This window comes from Manacus candei, unplaced genomic scaffold (genome assembly GCF_025592945.1).
Source record: "Manacus candei isolate 608988 ecotype Guabito, Panama unplaced genomic scaffold, ASM2559294v1 h1tg000009l, whole genome shotgun sequence".
In the NCBI taxonomy this organism is placed as follows: domain Eukaryota; kingdom Metazoa; phylum Chordata; class Aves; order Passeriformes; family Pipridae; genus Manacus; species Manacus candei.
Window position 1 is genome coordinate 1,498,922 of NW_026138057.1, and position 17,154 is coordinate 1,516,075.

The 17,154-nt window shown below is 38.0% G+C and overlaps 1 protein-coding gene across 4 annotated transcripts in view; it reads left to right on the plus strand.

Annotated features, from left to right (window-relative positions):
* The window catches only part of GAS2 (growth arrest specific 2), an 82,475-nt gene that overhangs the window by 23,053 nt on the left and 42,268 nt on the right, over window positions 1-17,154 (plus strand). For all 4 annotated transcript variants that reach the window (XM_051777229.1, XM_051777232.1, XM_051777231.1 and 1 more), the window contains exon 4: window positions 11,079-11,220. In XM_051777229.1, the coding sequence (XP_051633189.1) occupies window positions 11,079-11,220 (142 nt within the window). The remainder of the gene's footprint in view (window positions 1-11,078; window positions 11,221-17,154) is intronic.

The window sequence follows — 17,154 nt, forward strand, 5'->3', positions numbered from 1 at the left end:
AAATACAGCATTGTCTTTCTGTGTATTAATCTTCGTAGTGGCAGACTGATGTGGATATGAGAGGAAAATAATCTTGTGAAATGACTCACAAGTGCTAATCCATCTGGAAGGAATCATTTCCACAAGACTGTAAAGCTGTTTGTTGGAGATTTCCTTGTACCTTTCTCAGACATGTCAATGGCTTGCTGAGCTCCTCCTAGATTGCTGCCAGGTTTCTTGCAGATACTGTAAGATTTGCCTTCAGTGGGTCACGTGCACAAACCTTCTATGCCTCAACAAATAACTCCTACAGCTAAAGTTCATGCTTGTGGGAGGATTGCACAGTAGGATAGAGTAAAGGTTCCCACCAGACTATGAAAGGAGATTTCTGAACAATTCTAGGATATTGTGTGTTTGTGTGCCTGGCACCTTCCAGGTGAATCCACTGAAGAACTACTTAGAAGGGTTTCAGTGCACTTTAAGCCACACACGCTGTTGGAGGCAGAGCTGCACAGCCCTGGAAGGAGCACTGAGACATCATGTCTCTCCAGACTGTTCTTCCCACTGGTACTTCTTGTCCTTGGGAAAGCATGGTTTGTTCTCTTGTTTGGCTAGAGCACAATTAATCTCTGCCGTGGGCTGGCCTTGCTGCTGCCAGTGAACCTGAGGCAGGGATTCTGCTGCACATCCCTCTCTCTGCACCTATTTAACACTGCAGGAATAACCAGAATTTGCATCACAAGGTCGTTGTCAGGGGAAAAGCAGAGAAGATTTGAGCACGTAGCTCCTGCTTTGGAAAATATCGTAATGATTCAGACTGCAAATCAGGTCAAGGGGACTGAACTTTGATTTCCAAGAATATCATTTAACTAGAAAACATCTCAAAGCTTTTTCCAGAGATGTTTAATTAACTTTGGTGTTGTATGTAATGCTAATACTTAAACACTTCATAAAATTTGTATTAAGCCCATAAGTTTTCATAGCATTTTACCATTACTTCAGTTTTCTGAGAGAAATTTTATAAACAGCTGATTTTAGATTTGCTGGATTTTGCCTCTTACGTGAAATGTGTTGCAACATTCCTGTTATTTATTTTGTTAAATCTTTAAAGCAAACTGTAAAAATCTTTCTAACAGATCTTTTTTTGTGGCTTTTTACTTAGACTATTAGGAATAGTCTGGAACAGAAATGTAAGATTAGGGACTTGTATGGAAATAACCATATGTATTTCAAAGTTTGAGAAAACATAATTTAGACCTACTGTCTTCAGTTTAATTGTGCAATTCCTAGGTCAAAGTTAGTGTTAGTGGTTTTTAGGGAATAATGAATAAGCAAGAACTACAGAATTTGGTGCATTTACCAATAGTGAGTCTTGAACTTAAATAATGAGCCAAAATTTCCGAAACAATGGAAACAATGAACATAAATGATGACTGCAATGCAGAAGAAGAAAACAGACATTACTTTGAGGCACAGAAATCAATTTATAGATATAGTTATGTCTAATTTTTTTAAAATAAACATATATTCCCATTTGTCTTTGTATATGTAAATTGGCCCCAAATGCTTCAAGTACACAGTGAAGTTTTGTTCACAACTTTAGAGATTGCTTTAAGGCTGGTTTAGAAATTTGGCTGTGTAGATTAGAGATTCCAACACGTTTTTCAAATCACAGGTGTTTTTAAGTTCTACTCCTGCTTAGAATTCCCATGGCTCGAGCAGCTTCCTTGTGGTTTCTAATTGGAAAACTCACAGAAATTCAGATTCTTTATCATAAAGACAAAGATACAGTTTTTCTTAAAAATGAACATACAGGGCTTTGGAGTACTTCCATAAATGCAGCTACCTCTGTTTGTCTAATAACACATCAGCTTTATTATGGCTGTTCTTGAAAGTCTTACCTAGTTTTGAGAAGCATGAGCAAACTGTAATTGTTGTTTCTTTTCTTTATTTTTGTTTTAATTCTTTGTGGTTTGGATTACAGTTTTGTGTAGAGGGCACATGTGGTTTTAAAAGCAGCCTCTTTTCTGATGTCATAGATGTTTCCTACTACCACAGCTGATAAAAAGGATTGTATAAATAATATATAAGATGCAAGTATTGAATCAGGATTTCCGGAATGTTTGTTTCCACGTCTTCACAAGTTGATTCTTTTTCCTTGCCTGTTTTTCCTAAATCTCCTTCCCTGGCTCCTGGTTGTTGCAAGATAGGAAAAACCATATCTTTCTGTGCAGAAGCTTTTCTTCTCTGCTTGCTGAGAAACAGAGGGTGGAACACACAAATTTTCCACCTATCTACCTTTCCCTCACCAAGCATGATATGCAGTTGGAGTGATTTAGTGGTGTCAGAAGAAATAATCTTTCCATATAATAATCATAGGGCTAATATTGTTTCCTGTTCAGTTTTCCCAAGCAGCAATTACCTGTTAAATTCCTCCTGAATGTTTTCGGCGTCTGCATAAAAACTGTGCTGTCTTTGTTGAACATCTGGAAATCCCAAAAGCCAACAGATAATGCATCTCAAAGAATTCCATCCTTGTTTAGACTGCCTAGATGTTTATCACTGTCTTCCTTGACGCTTGTCTCACGGGAGGTGAAGCACCATTTGGAACTAATCTTACAGAAAGGCCTGGGAAACCCCCACCCTGCCTCCTGCTCCAAAAGGTCACAAAGGGCGAGACTGAACCTTGGGAGAAAACCAGGTGGAAGAGGCAGAAGCAGCAAGATGGTAACACAGCACCATACCCACAGTTATATTTTCCATCAAGGAGTTTGAATGGCTCCTTGAGCTTGTTATTCAGACTGCCAGTGGAAGGTTATCCACTCTAATCCCACAGACCAAAGAAATATCTTGGTTATTTGACCACGCCCTTGGTGAAATTATGGAAACGTCTTTCAGTATGAAATTTTGCATTACAACTGTAATGTGTTTTGATGGACTTCAACCCTTCAGGCTGAAATGTTTTGAAGCCTTGTCCTTAGCTTGGGTTCTTCTGGAATGATTAAGGGGGAAACGTGATTTTGAAGTTTCTGTGACTGAAATTAGTTGGTTTTGCCAAAATCTGGTATTTTTCATACTTTATTTTCGGAGAATCGTGTCCCCTTTAAGACTGTGATGTTTCATAAAACATAATTGTGGATTAATAAGATGCTTTCCAAAATATGTCCTATGAAAATTCACCCAGATCTGACCATTTCTATCTCATGGAAATATTTTAATATCTCATGGAAAAATTGCTCCTTATTCATGTAGTTGGCATGTGACAATGCCACAAACAAATGCAATCCTCCTATTTTTTTCTCATTTAATTGCAGTATAAATGAGAGAAACTAGGATTCTTTAACTTCTTCAACAAACTCTAGGCTGATTCAGCTCTGACTTCTTACATTGTGATGGGGAAAAGCTCAGATTCATCTATCAAAGATAAGGTGTAATTGCCCTCTGAAAGAGCAACTGCAAGAATTGCCCCATTCTGTTCTAATCAAATATTATTGAAGAAGCCTATTATGAAATGCCAATTTTAAAAATCTCCATTAAACATTAATTCTGAAACCCAGCAATCTAAAGAAAAGGTACAGAACACTCATTGACTGGGAATGAACTGCTGAATCCCTGTTTTCAGGAACACTGGAGGGAGGTCTTTACCATGGCTTAGTGTCTCTCTCTTATTTTCTGTTTATAAAATCTTAGTAAGGTTTTAAAACTTTTTAAATCGCAGTCTCTCTCTTTTAGTGATATTTAATTGTAGTCATTCTCTTTAATGCTGTTACAACATTAGAAAAAAAGAAAAAAAAAAACCATCCACCTTTGATTTTTGTATTTGACCTGCTACAATTTCAGCGCATAGAGGAGTGGGAGCAGTGGCTTTTAATTTTTGGGGGTACATGCCTGGAGTTTGTGAGCTGCTTCTTCAAGATTTTGGAAGGCATTAATAAAAATGAACTTGTCAGGAGGCATAGATATGTTAAGAGTTAGATGTCTGGAAGTTTTGAAAGTCAATTTATAGACGTCCCCAAGTCTTTGGACTATAGTGACTTAATCCTGTCCTCAGCTACACAAACGGAGTGGGCAGGAGCAGAGTCTGGCATCTTGTTTAGATGGGCTCTCTTTTATCAGCTTCCTTTAGTTGTGCTCTCCAGTGCAAGATTCCTGGTTGTGGATGTCTCTGTGTTATCCAGGCTCTGAGAGGTGGCCTGACTCTTGACAGACATCGTGATTTTTGTCACCATATGTTGACAATGCACGTGTCCCTAAACCACATTTAAATTACTTATCAGTCAAATAGTCAAATGTGCTTCAGCTGGTGAATGAAGCTCCTGCATTGCTGCTTTCTGGCATTATTTGCTGGGGATCCCAGTTGTGCAGTGCATTGTGTGTGGATGGAACTGTCTCTTGTATTCCTTGGCTTTCTGATGTGCTGCTAGAAGTGGAAGTTGCAGTGTTTCTGTTTAAATTAGTTTTTCATAACTATTAATTGCTATTTTTTTTAAATAACCAGTCTTTGGCTGTGTGATGAGTAATGTGTGTCTTGGACAGAGCACTACGAAGAACAAAGCCATGAAAAAAATTCTTAACTTTTAAAACTGTATTGTTTTTAAATTAAGCTTATTCTCCATCTATGCTCACTCTTAAGAACTAATGCCATGTGAGACAATGTATTCTACTTTGACACTTATTTTCATGGCAAAGCATTCACTTAGTTCTGTATTTATTTGAACATTGTGGTCTGTATGTTTATGTAGAGCCTTGATCATGTTAATTATTTTTATTGGCATATCACAAATCTGCTAGGGATTCCAAAGTATCCACAAGTGCTTTCTTAGAATCTAGGAAGTTGCTAATGAGTGATTTTTGGCTTTTGATGATCTCTGCAGTGTTTACATAGGGTAAAAATCTGGTCAACACATGATCTTTAAACTTGAAATCCAATCTGTTCTTGCATTAAAATTACATATTTCTACAGGACTTAATATGCCTACGTAAAGACTGTATTTCACCAAAGGACAATGTTTTGCCACTTGTTAAGTGAATTGCTTAAGGGTGCTTTCTTTGTTATAAGTGCAATGTTATTTTTCATTGATCTAGAAGTTTGTCATGACAAAGTTGTTCCTAGTTCCATGTCTGTTGAAAAGTTTGGCAATTGTTATTGCTGTCTCCTAAGTTTTCAAAACTTCCATATTGAGTTTTCCCATTTTTAGTTTTCCTGGGTTTTAACTTTAATTTTTCAGCTTTAGTAGGGCTGAAGGATTTATATTTCTTTTCTTAGCTTTTTTTTTTTCTTTTTCTAGTGGGAAATGCTTTTAAATTCTATGTATGTATTTCCAAATTCAGAGTTCCTTCTATCTATTTTGCCTATGCATTTAGCACATTCTTTTCACTGTTGGTCCAGTTGTTATATTTGAAAAGTATTCCATACTTAATGGGGTAGGGAGAAAACAAAACTAGGCCCACCTTGCTAAGGAGTAGTTTATTTACCTTGTAGATACTAGTTTCATTAATTTAATGTTTAGTTCATACTTCATGGTGCTTTCCAAAACCTGGACTTTGGAACTGCAAAGTGGTCTCAGGTAAACTTAATTTTCCCTTGCTGAAACAAGTGTCTAAACACCCCTTTTGTGATTTATAAATGGGATCTGAAGTATTTTATGTTTGAGTTCCTGAAGAGTTAAGAACAGCAACTGAATAAAGGATGATCTAGTGGTATTGTCACTCTGTAGTGAGGAGAATTGTAACAGCTCAATAAGAGTAAGTTCCTGTAGCAATGAGCCCCAGTTCACTTATGTTTAACAAATTAATAAAAGACAGAGCAAAATAACTTTTACAGAGAAGATTGTGGCAGAGCTGCTCTTTTGCATTCCCTATCCTAAAGAGCTAATTTAGATTTTTATAAGGGAAGGAGGGCTTTTCCAAGAATACCTGAGCAAAATGAGGGAAGAATTGCAAAAGAAAAAGGAGTTGCTAGTGGCCATAGAGCTAAGTTAAAGGTAAAATTGTAAGAAGTTCCAAACCAGGTACATGTTCTATCTAGCTGATATAATCACATTTCAGTAGGAAATGTGTAACACTAAATGGCCAAACAAGAGACACCCCTGCAGTCAGCTACTGCATAGCATAATTCCCTCCCCATTTTGGTAAATGTAGGTCATCAGGAGACACAGGCAAATTTTTCCTGTGAGTACCCAGCTGACTGTAACCCTTTTTCACAGCAGACAAAATTGCTTTTTCTTTTTATTCAAGCATAAGTGACAGTTCAAAAAGTTGTGAAATCATCTATTCACAGGGGGAAATACGACTAGGAATCTTCAAAATCTGGCTCAAGTCTTAAGTCTTCTATAAATAAACGGGGTTTTTTCCAAAATGTGTTCGTGAACCCTTGTTTTGAGAAAAGCAGTGCGAAAATACATTTTTCCGTGTGATTTCAGAGCATCAGTGTAAGAGAGTCCCTCTTGGGTTCAGAAGTGAACCTGACAGCATTTTTCCAGGATTGCATCATATGTTTCACTCACACTTTCACATCCTGCATTAAACCACATGCGTGCACGTCAACAAGACAAGATTGTAAAAGGAGTGTGACTGGGGAATTGTTTTCATGATATTTGATAGGAGTAATTGCGGCCACTGCTGTTTCAAAGCAACTGCGGTTATACTATACTATGTCAACAAAAGTCAGCTCTGCCATATGGAAACCTAATTACTTCAGAATGATCTGTTAGAAAGCACTTTTGAAATAGTCAGGCCATTTATACAAATCAGTAAAAAGTATTCGTGCACGAAGCCTTTCTTAAATAAGAGCTTTCATTTGGACGTTACAGCGGCAGTTTTGGAAATATTAAAAAAAAAGAGTGGACTTCTATTTAAAAGGTGGTAGGAAAATTCATTGGGTGATAAGAAAATATGAGTATTTCCCTGTGATTTGTATGATAAACCTGGTGGTGCTATTATTGAACAGAAAAGAGGGTAGGGTTTTTTTGCTGTTCTCTTCAGCAAGACCCTAATATTGTGGGAAATGGGACCAAATTTAGAGTGCTGCATTTTAGTGAGATCATGTGATGCCATGGACATTTATGTGTGTAGTATTTGCTCCAGAAAATTACTTAAAGCCTTTTTTTTTTTTGTCCTTCTATAATGTAGGGGGTTTTCCCTTATGTGTCCCAGGGTATGTCTTGTTTTTACATTTGAGTGTTTGTCACTTCTGAGTTGTTTAGGACATCTGATAACCAAACATTTTTCCTGTCACTATAAAATTAGAGAACATCACAAATCTGCTTAGTTAACTGTGGTGTTCTGTACCACACTCCTACTACCAAAAATATACTTCTAAAAGACACTGTAATCCTTATAATTGTAAAAGAAATGTTACAATTTCCATGAATGTCTAAACTTCATAGTGAAGTTGAGTGAACCAGCTGTGTTTAAAGTCTATCTTAGTTGTCAAGGTATAGAAACATAATTTGTGGATAGTCTGTTAGGTGCATGAAATTTCAGATGATTTCTGGCACATAAACCATCTGTTCTGAATTGGTCTTCTTGAAAGAAATTCTATATTCAGTCATCGCGATATACCTAAATCAGAAGATATAAAATATTTAGAACCAGATGGATTAATGTGTTATTAGGACTGGGGAGCAGCAGTAACCCAGAGGGAAAATAGGGGTTTCTGCATTCCTGCCAGGCACTGCAAGGCCTTCCCAATGGCTCCTCAAAAGAAAGGCAGTGCATGTTCTCCTGGCTACCTCCTCACTTCTAGCTGCCTGTGTACTGCTGAAGGAGTCTGGGCCAAGGAGCAGCTCCTGATCTCCTGGACCAGTGCTGTGGGCTTCTCTGTGCCCAGTGGGCCCAGGGCCAAGGAGAGCAGATGGGTTGTGCCCATCCCGAGTCCAGGTCTGCTCTGATTGCCAGATGGCAGCCACCGGTCTTGTAGCACAGTAATTTTTGGTTGTTGTTGCTTGGCTTGGGTTGAGGGCTTTTTTTGTTGTTGTTGTTCAGATGTTCTGAAATAGTGTGGTTTATCACAGACTTCCAGAACAGTGTTTAATACCCTTAGCAGGACATGAAAGAATATAGGCTGTTTATCAGGAGTTGTGGCAGTTTAAAGGCATAGGATCATCTGGAGTTGGAGAAGTGAGTGGAAGCAAACAAACCCAGTATGATTCACCTGTAATCCCCTTCTGAGCTGTTCTTGGCATTAGAAACAGCTTTTTTCTCAGAGAAGACTTACTAGTTTTCTGCAAAGGGAAGACTGAGAGCAAAGTAACACATAGACACTGGAAAATCCAGAGATGAGAACTGAAGGGGGAACCGGGAGGTGACATGATCTGACACTGCAGGTCTGCTCTCACATGTAAACGTAGCCTTATTTCCTTTCCAAACTCTCTGAAATACCTTATGCACAGGTCTGCAAGTGCCAGGAATACTGGAGCTGGCTTCTTGTAATCTTCTTCCTGTCGCAGTGCTGTTAATCCAGGATTTGTGCTTTAAATTGGACATAATCAATCAAAAATTCTAAAGAGTGCAGTTGTGCCAGATATAATTTGTTTGGTCCCCTTGACCTATTTACTCAGTTGGTTCAACATCCACTTCAGATAACCTGGTCCAAGCAGGGACGATATCAGAAAAGAAGTTCATTCTGTTTGATTTGTCATGTTGTTAAACCAATTTAGAGCTGCTGGTCATTTGATTCTGTGAGAATCAAATGTCTTGTAGGTACAGTGGATGTTTTATGACTAGATTAAGATATGGTGCTGTGAAATGGCACCTCTTCGAATCTACTGACAGTTTGGGGTTAATTATAAACCAACTGTGTATTTCTGAAGGCACTGATTCCACTGAGACACTAAAATCCACACAATAGCTGCTGTCAGGACTGCACCATTGCCAGTGAGGGCTGCCACTGCCTGTACTGGGGTCACCCTTGGCTCCTGGTTTATTTTCCCTCATGGCACAGCCCAACTGCTGCTCTCCAACCCCTTTCCCATCTTGCTTTGTGCCAGTCAAACATCCCTGCCCTCAGTGCCTGTTCATCCTCTGGACTAGAGGACATAAGGCCAGCTTAGGCTTCTCGGAAATTATTTTGAAGAAGGAACTTCTTAAAGGTTTCTTAAATGTTTTGTGTAAGATTTAGTAGAAAATCATCAAACAGAAGTCTTGTTTTGACAGCTTTCCTCTGAATGCAGGCTGGACTAGTTGACCTTCCTCCAACAGGCTGCCAGAGACTTTTATGTGACTCCTTTTAAAAGAAGTGGGTGCTCTTTTGAGGGTATTAGACTCGTCCAATTAAAATCTCCTGGGAAAGGATACAGGGGCAGACAGAGACAGACAAATGCTACATTACTTCTTCATAAAGACCGAGTCAACAAAATGAAATTCAACGTGTGAAGCAGTCTGTAGAGTATAATAAGAATTTGCCTCAGGATACAGATATTCATTGTTTCTTTGAAGAAATTAGTGTGATGTGAAAAGGGTGCTAGTCTAGAAATGTGCCTAGTGCTAACAGCTTTTTATTAGGGTTTTTTTTTTTGAGAAGAAAATCTCTGTTCTGTGAGGAACTGAGCATTTCTCCCCTCTTTTTTTTTTTTTTTCTTTCCCCCAGAAGAACAGAAAGGGGGTAAAGATAACGTTTAAAAACTTCACTGTGCTCTGATCTGTAAGGTTTTTCCATATCTAGAGCCCCTTGAAAGAATTCAGGTTTCATAGTTTTTTATTTTTTCTGGATTAGCGAATAACTGTTTTTACTTCCCTGCTTTCTTCCTCCTTCCCCTCCCTTGTTCCAGGATGGTCTAGGAGGCAATAGGGTGTCTGTGACACAAGGTTTACTTGGATTTTTCTTTAAAATATCATTTAAAACTGGTCAGTGTTTTGTAATACCTTATAGAAAAGTATTTTTATCTCCTTGCAAATATTTTGAACCGTAGGCATAATTCTTGACAAGCAAGGAAGTGTAAATCATATAATTGGAGTAAGAATCATGGGGGAATGACAGTTAGATGGTGATTTGAGGAAGAGGTCTAAATACATAGATCTGTAAGACATGTTTATATATCTGAGACAATTTGCAAGTTCCCACTGACGTATCAATAAAATAAGTAGAATGGTGTTTATCCCTCAGTTGTTTTATTTGCAGTTTATTTGGTTGGTTGGGTAAATAATGGTGAGTAGCTCTGTTCATGTAGAGGTACTCTGCCATTACATCATTATGTGTCTAATATAGTATATAAATTCCTTCTATGCTGTCTTTAAATACTGACATTATTATGCTTCTAAAAGCTATTTAAAGAGAAGCCTACTCCTGTGTCTTTTTTTTTGTTTTTCCCTCTCCACATTTCTGATAATTATTATTTTTTTTTTTGGACTGTTAAGGACAGATATTTGGAAGCAGACCTAGGAACAAGCATTTTACCATGAATTACAGTTACTTTTTATTTGATGGAAAGAAATGTTAAGTGAGAACTAAGTGCTACAATCTTCTTTGTATATGTCTCAATAAAGGTACCATTATGAGCAAAATGATTGCTGTGGTAATTACTCTGGTTCAGATATTGATGCTGTATCAGTTGCATCCTCTCTGATATCAAAATCATGCAAATGGAACTACTTTGGTGCAGTGAGAGCCTGTGTTAGCTAGACCTCGACCTTGGAGCTGCTAAATTTACATTTCTGTGTCATGCACAGGGGGCTTCTGTGTGTTGTCAGGATGGAGACAGACTTATTTATTTGCTCTAATTCCCTCCTAACTCAGAAGTGAAACTACTTCACCCTTAATTGTGCAAAGTTCAGTTTAAAGTCTGTCTTTATGAATTTTTTATTTTTTTTTTTTTAAATTCATTGAACTGGACCAAACAGTAAATCCCAAGACTGTAGTTGCTAATATTCCTAAGAAGGAACTCATGTTGGTTCAGCTCTCAGCTTCACGTTGCGTGGACTATAATGATGCTTTTTGGAAAGATCTTGTGGTTGAGAACTTGGTGCTGTTAAATTCCCTTCTCACACTGCTTTGCTTGGAATTCTTTAATGGCCAAGGCAATACAGTGGTGAGAGTCCCCCATCTATGCAAAATTTATCTAAACACAATTCATCTAAATAGAGAATTTTCTGTTTTTCAGACTTTACCAGTTCGGAAGATTCCATGCAAAGCCAATGCTCCTTCAGGGTCTTTTTTTGCACGGGACAACACAGCAAATTTCTTATCCTGGTGCAGAGATGTAGGCGTGGATGATACCTGCCTGTTTGAATCAGAAGGTTTGGGTATGTATTTCTTTAGGTAGTAGTAAGTTAAAATAACGTTTTTATGTTTTACCTTGAAAGACAGAATGACTCTTAATAGATCTTGACTCCAAATCTGACCTCTGTCTGTGTTAATTCTGCCTCTTATCTGTGGAATGAACAAATAAAGTGCACATCACATAAAATTCATTTAAGTCTATTTTAAGAGGAACTTAAATGAGAGAAGAATCTTACTATGATTTCTTGCATGCAGGTAATTTTTCACTCTACACATACTTTTTTTTTCAAGCATGAAGGCTGCTCCTTAGTTCAATGTATAAGGTGGTGTTTTCCTGCTTTGGGAGAGGAGGACACAAGTGCATGCTCAGTTCTGGCTGCAGAAATTTGGCTATTTGTGCAGATTTAATGAGTTGCACAGGAGGCAAGAAGATAAAAAAATTTTTCTTTCCTGTGCTGCCCGTTTTTTCCAGCTGGTTCCCTTGTGCAGCTCTGGAGAAAACTTACCCAACACTCGTGCTTCAGGGTGTTCCATCAGAAGAATCGGACTGCTTAGGAGATCACTGTTCTAATACTGCATATTCTTCATTGGTTTAACTCTTCTCTCTTCAAAGGAAAACTTAGGAATCTTGCCTCAAGGGTTTTTGAGCCAAATCTCATGAAATGAAGGGAGTCAAACGTTTGTAGTTTGAACTCAGATAAAAGTGTAAAGCAGTTGTGGTGACAGACAGATCGGTTTCTGTGGAAGACAAATGAACACACTGTGCTGAATCAAGAAGTTTCTTTGTTCTGTTGCTCAAAAAGTCTGCCCTGTTGAAGGTCTTATATGTGTTGCAACTGATCTGTTCCCATTCTTTTACACTCTTGCTCTACTTTTATAGTCTATTAAATATTTCTGAGGCAATCTTTTTTCCCCTTTTGTCTGTTCTTCTATCCTGTGAGGTTTTTTAATGACATTATTTTTTAAGCCTGGGAGAAAATGATTGGCACAGAAGTGAGTGGTATCACAGAGGTGACAAATAGTAAGGAGGATATATGTATTGACTTGGTTTTGTTATTTGATTCCTCAAGATGAACTTTTTATTTGATATGGTAAAATCATGTGGAAGACGAACAGTAATTGTAGTTTCCATGATTTGAAGTGGTGGAGAAGTTGGTCATTGTCTAGTATGAAGAAACTTGTAAACACCAGGAGGAGACACAGACCTCCAATGCCTGAGGCAGGCAGAAGAACCTGTGGTTAGCAGAATACTAAATGTATTTAGAGTTTGTACTGCTATGGTAAGCCCAGCAATTTGCCATTGTTCAAGTAATAAGTCAATTGAGAGCACGTTTAAAGGAATTTTCTTGTGCACTGCTAAGAAGCTAGATCTTGTTTAGAGATGGAATTGGCATAGCTGGAATATTAATGTTAATTTTTCCACGTACACAGCGAATGCCTTGCCTGCCACAGCACAACACAGTGCAAATAGACCTGGAAAGCTGGTGTTCAAGAGGACTTCTTCTCCCAGAAAACTGAAGTGAAATGTGCCTGAACACATAGTGCTCAACCTGTGCTCTGTTAGCTCTGTTTGATTAGTGACTGATTTTCTTCATTGACTGAAAACTAACATCCGTTTTCCTTCTCTTCTTGTAGAATGCACTAGCAGAAAAGATTTATGGTGTGGGAAATAGGATTAGGACTTGATAATATTTTGACCCATTTTTATGGACTTCAGAAGGAGATGGTGACCACACCATTTTAAAAAATAAAGAAGATAGATAAAACCAGTAGCTGCTGTTCTCCCTCAGTTTGAGCTCTAACTCAGAGTTTGAATTTCATTTGAGGTTTGTCTAATGCATTAGGAAGAATGATAAATCATAACAGTTGCCAGTCTAAAGCTTCTGTGTTCCTCTCTCTCCCACAAATCCCTTCACCACTGCATAGGAAATAAAAACTCAGCAAAGGTAAGTAATATCAAGGGTTCTTTTCAAAGCAGTGAGAAACGTGGGAATGACACCCAAGTGTTTGCACTGCCTCATTGAATTCTGCATTTATAATAATAAAAATTGTGGCAAAACTACGGTTACAGAGGTAAATTTTTCATGTTTTCTTCTGTTTTTCCCTGTAGCTATTAAGCTGTAAATTGATGTGTAAATTGCTAGTGATAAAGCAGCTGTTTTCTGCCTACATTGGAGAGCCTTACTTATTGTCAATGTTATCAACTGAGTAGATTTTTATCCTCGTTTCTTACTCTATTCTCTCTGTCTTAAGGTATGTAAATACTGTATTATTTAATTAGATGCACATAGTGATATTTTCTTCATGCCACTTTATAATATAAAACATTCCTGGAGTCTTTTTCTGGCAAATAGGTATTCTAACAGTGTAAGAGCGATTTTGAAGATTCAGTGCACTGAAATATTTGAATGATGGATTTGTGACACTACTGATTTATTAAAAAAAAAAAAGAAGTGCCAAGTTTATTAGAGATCAGCAAAATGGGATCTATATTAGCTAAGAAATTATTAATTAAAAATACGTTCTCATCAAGATGAGTTCTGAAGTGTTTGAAATCATGCACACAAATGCATCCAACACTCCCATCCTTTTAGCCCTGAGGTTGAAGTGACAAGGAGGTGACAAGTGACAAGTTCCTCACTGGAATGGAACTGTGTCAAGCAGCCACTGCAGCAGATAGGGGCAGTCCATGCCTGACAGACGTGCACATGAGTGATGTGGGTGGGAAGCTCGAGTATTCCTAGAGGATTTCTTCTGCAAAGGGTTGGTGTTCTAGGGCTGCTCCAGACAAGCAGGTGAGGAGACCTACTCATGTCACTTCACTTGTGGACTAATTTAAACTTAGGCACTTATTTCAAATTAAGCAGTGGGTTCAAATGCTTCGTTGGGTTTGGGCTATTCAGCTGAGCTGAACAAGAAAACAGGACTGAAGTCTTTCTTCAAAATAAATAGAAGGAAAAATAAATAGAATGAAAAATAGGTGCTTACTATGCTGGTAGATATGATTAGGTCTTCTAATCAGTACTTGCTTCAAAGATCATTGAAAGAGAACATTGCTGAGCTCAAAAGTTTGAAGACAATGCACTTGCACTACTAACTTGTTAGTAGTCTATAATCTATGTATTTTTTCTTGCTGAATGTTATCATGCTTTAACATAGGTTAAAGTGCAAACAAATTGGAAATACAGTTTTCTGTTAAGGCATAGCAGGAAAGTCTCTGAGTTAATGCCTTTGCAAAGAAAAGGTGGGTGCTGTGTACCTATTGTATGAGCTGCAGAAAAGACAAGCATCTGTAAAAATCACAGCAACAGGGTATGAAGGGATAATCCTGAATCCTGCAAAACAGAGGGAGTCTCTGCATGCTCCCTGTACTCACTGACCAATTTAGCTTGCTTATCATTTTTTTTTTTAATTTTTATAGTTAGTGTATTTAAAGAAGAAGGAATTAGCTCTGTTAATACCAAAAACTATGATCCAAAGTCCAAACTTTGATCACTAGGCAACTCTTGAGATACGGTGTCATTGAATGGGGTTCTTAATGTAACAGAGGTCAAAATTTGTCCCATATGTAGGACTCTGAACAGGATGCACTAACTCTTTGTAATACTGCCTGTAACTCCTCTGTTCCCATTGTAAGTATACTTTGTAAGTTCCCCTGTATAGGTTTTAGGGCAGCAGACCCACACAGCTATGGTAATTTTATTTATGAAAGCATTCTAGGTGGAGATATTTGTAATGGTTGTGCTCAAGCCTGAAGAGTGTAATGCTCGAAGAAAACTGCTTGGACACATAGTAAGAATGGTAAGATTTTTCTATGATTGCTTTAGTTAAGTGAACTCAAAGCATAAGTTCTGAACTCTTTGTGGTAATGGAGTGTTGTTGGATGATTATAGGAGTTGGAACCAGTGGCTATTCTGCATCTCTTCCATGATAAAGTCTACCCAGCAAGAAAAGGGTTTGCCACCAAGTGTGCCAGCATGCTGATGTGTGTCATTTGTTTGGGGAGTTGTTGGATGCTGTTGGTGTGTTAATGTTTTGTGCTCGTATATTCTGTAACTATGTATGAGTGTGTACACACAATACGTGACATGGACTTCTTTTGATGCAACTAGAATTTAATGGGCAGGTTCCCTAAACAAAAGCTTCCAGTGTTTTAGTGGAAATAATAGACATAAACACCTCTGATCTCTCTTCTAATGTTGCTGGTTTAAAGTTGTTTTTTTTTTTAAATAATTACTACTCTAGTTTATCTGATTTCCTACAAAATGGAATTGTTTTGACTGTTGTTCTACACTGACACATTTAGATATTGTAACAGCATGTAAAAATTCACATGAAGTTGCATCAGAATAAGGTTTTGTCCCATCTTTCACAACACTTTACTAAACCACTCATAATATTATTGAATATGTCTCGTTTTGAGGACTATAGAAGCATCCTGGACACTGTGTTGCTACCATTGGATTTACATCTTAAATTACTGAAGTCCAGTAAATTATTAGTGTTTAGATGATCTCTATATTCCTTCTAGATGAATTCCTTACTATCTTTAGATCTCCTGTGTTTGACACCTTAATTGGTTTTAGACTTCCATAAGTGATTGTGCTGAAAGGGGATGAGGGGGAGACACAAGTGTGTCATAGCATAACTCTGATTCAGAAGAAAGGATATGTTTGGGGTAGGTTGGACAGAGTGTTTTGAACAAAGCAAAGTTAAAAAAAAACAAACAAAGAAGACTGCTGTAGGATCAGAATAAAAAGTTTTAAAGGAGAAGGTGAGAGACAATAGAAAGAGGATCAAAGGACCAATCTTTTGGAAAACTTTCACTAAGTTTGGGTGAATTCTGATGGCAATCAGAAACCTATAATAATAAATACTAAGCCACTCTGGAAAACTCTTTGCTTCTAGAGAGCTAAAGAATGCTGAAAGCAGAGGCTGCTCCTCCTCTGCTCTCTCTGCTTCTCCTGGTGGCACCCAGGCACTTGGGAAGGGAGCCCTGTGGAAGGGGGTGGTGAAGGATGCAGAGATGTGGTGAACAGCAGGCAGTAGAAATGGAAGTACATGGAAGGAACACACAGGGTGAGTGAACAGAAGAGGAAAGGCTGTAAAAGGAGAACAGGGCAGCAACAAGATGGAGGTAGTGTGAAGAAAACTTATTGCCAGAGAGGAGCAGGGATGAAAGCTTGCTAGGAGCTCAAAAGGAATTATTGTTAAAAAAGAGTGGCAGGAGGTAGCTTGAAAAGATGCAGGCAATGAGGACAGCAGGTAAGAAGCATTTGAAGAGATGAGATGGAAAGCAAAAGGGTCTGTAACTGCCAGGACACCTAAAATAAGCTGGACTTGCATGCACTATTTTTAAACCTTCCCATGGCATTCTTGTCAAACAAGTGTCATCAGTGAGATTCTCAAGCAAGATGGATATTTCCTTTCATCTTATGCATGCATAGGGCATGAGTCTCTTGTATTTACAAATTGCTACTTGCTTATAATCACCCACTGGGACAATTCACCTTGTTAATATTTGATAGGGGAGGACTGAACAATGATTCTCCAGGAATTTTGTTTTCTTCCCTACACGAAAGCTTGAAAAATTATAGGAAAATGCATATAAAAATTGTATTTGTGATGCAAAGTGGAGTATGGTTTGCTTGTTATGATACATCTATCAACTTCCCATGTCATCCAGTGGGTAGAGCAGTACAGAAAACAACATTAATTTGTCTCTGAAGACCCCAAATGCATATGCTGTATAGTCCTCAGGAATGCTAACATTTTCTTGTCAGAAGCACTGTGTCACCGTCGTCTTATCAGATGAGCAGATGTTTGTTTTTGTGGTTGGTGATGGCCTGCACAGCTCTTCATCTTCTGGCAACGATTTCACCTTGTCACATTGTTCAGTGTGAAATGCATGAAATGTGTCTAGATTGTGTTGAGTCAGATTTGCTGAAGGACTTGAA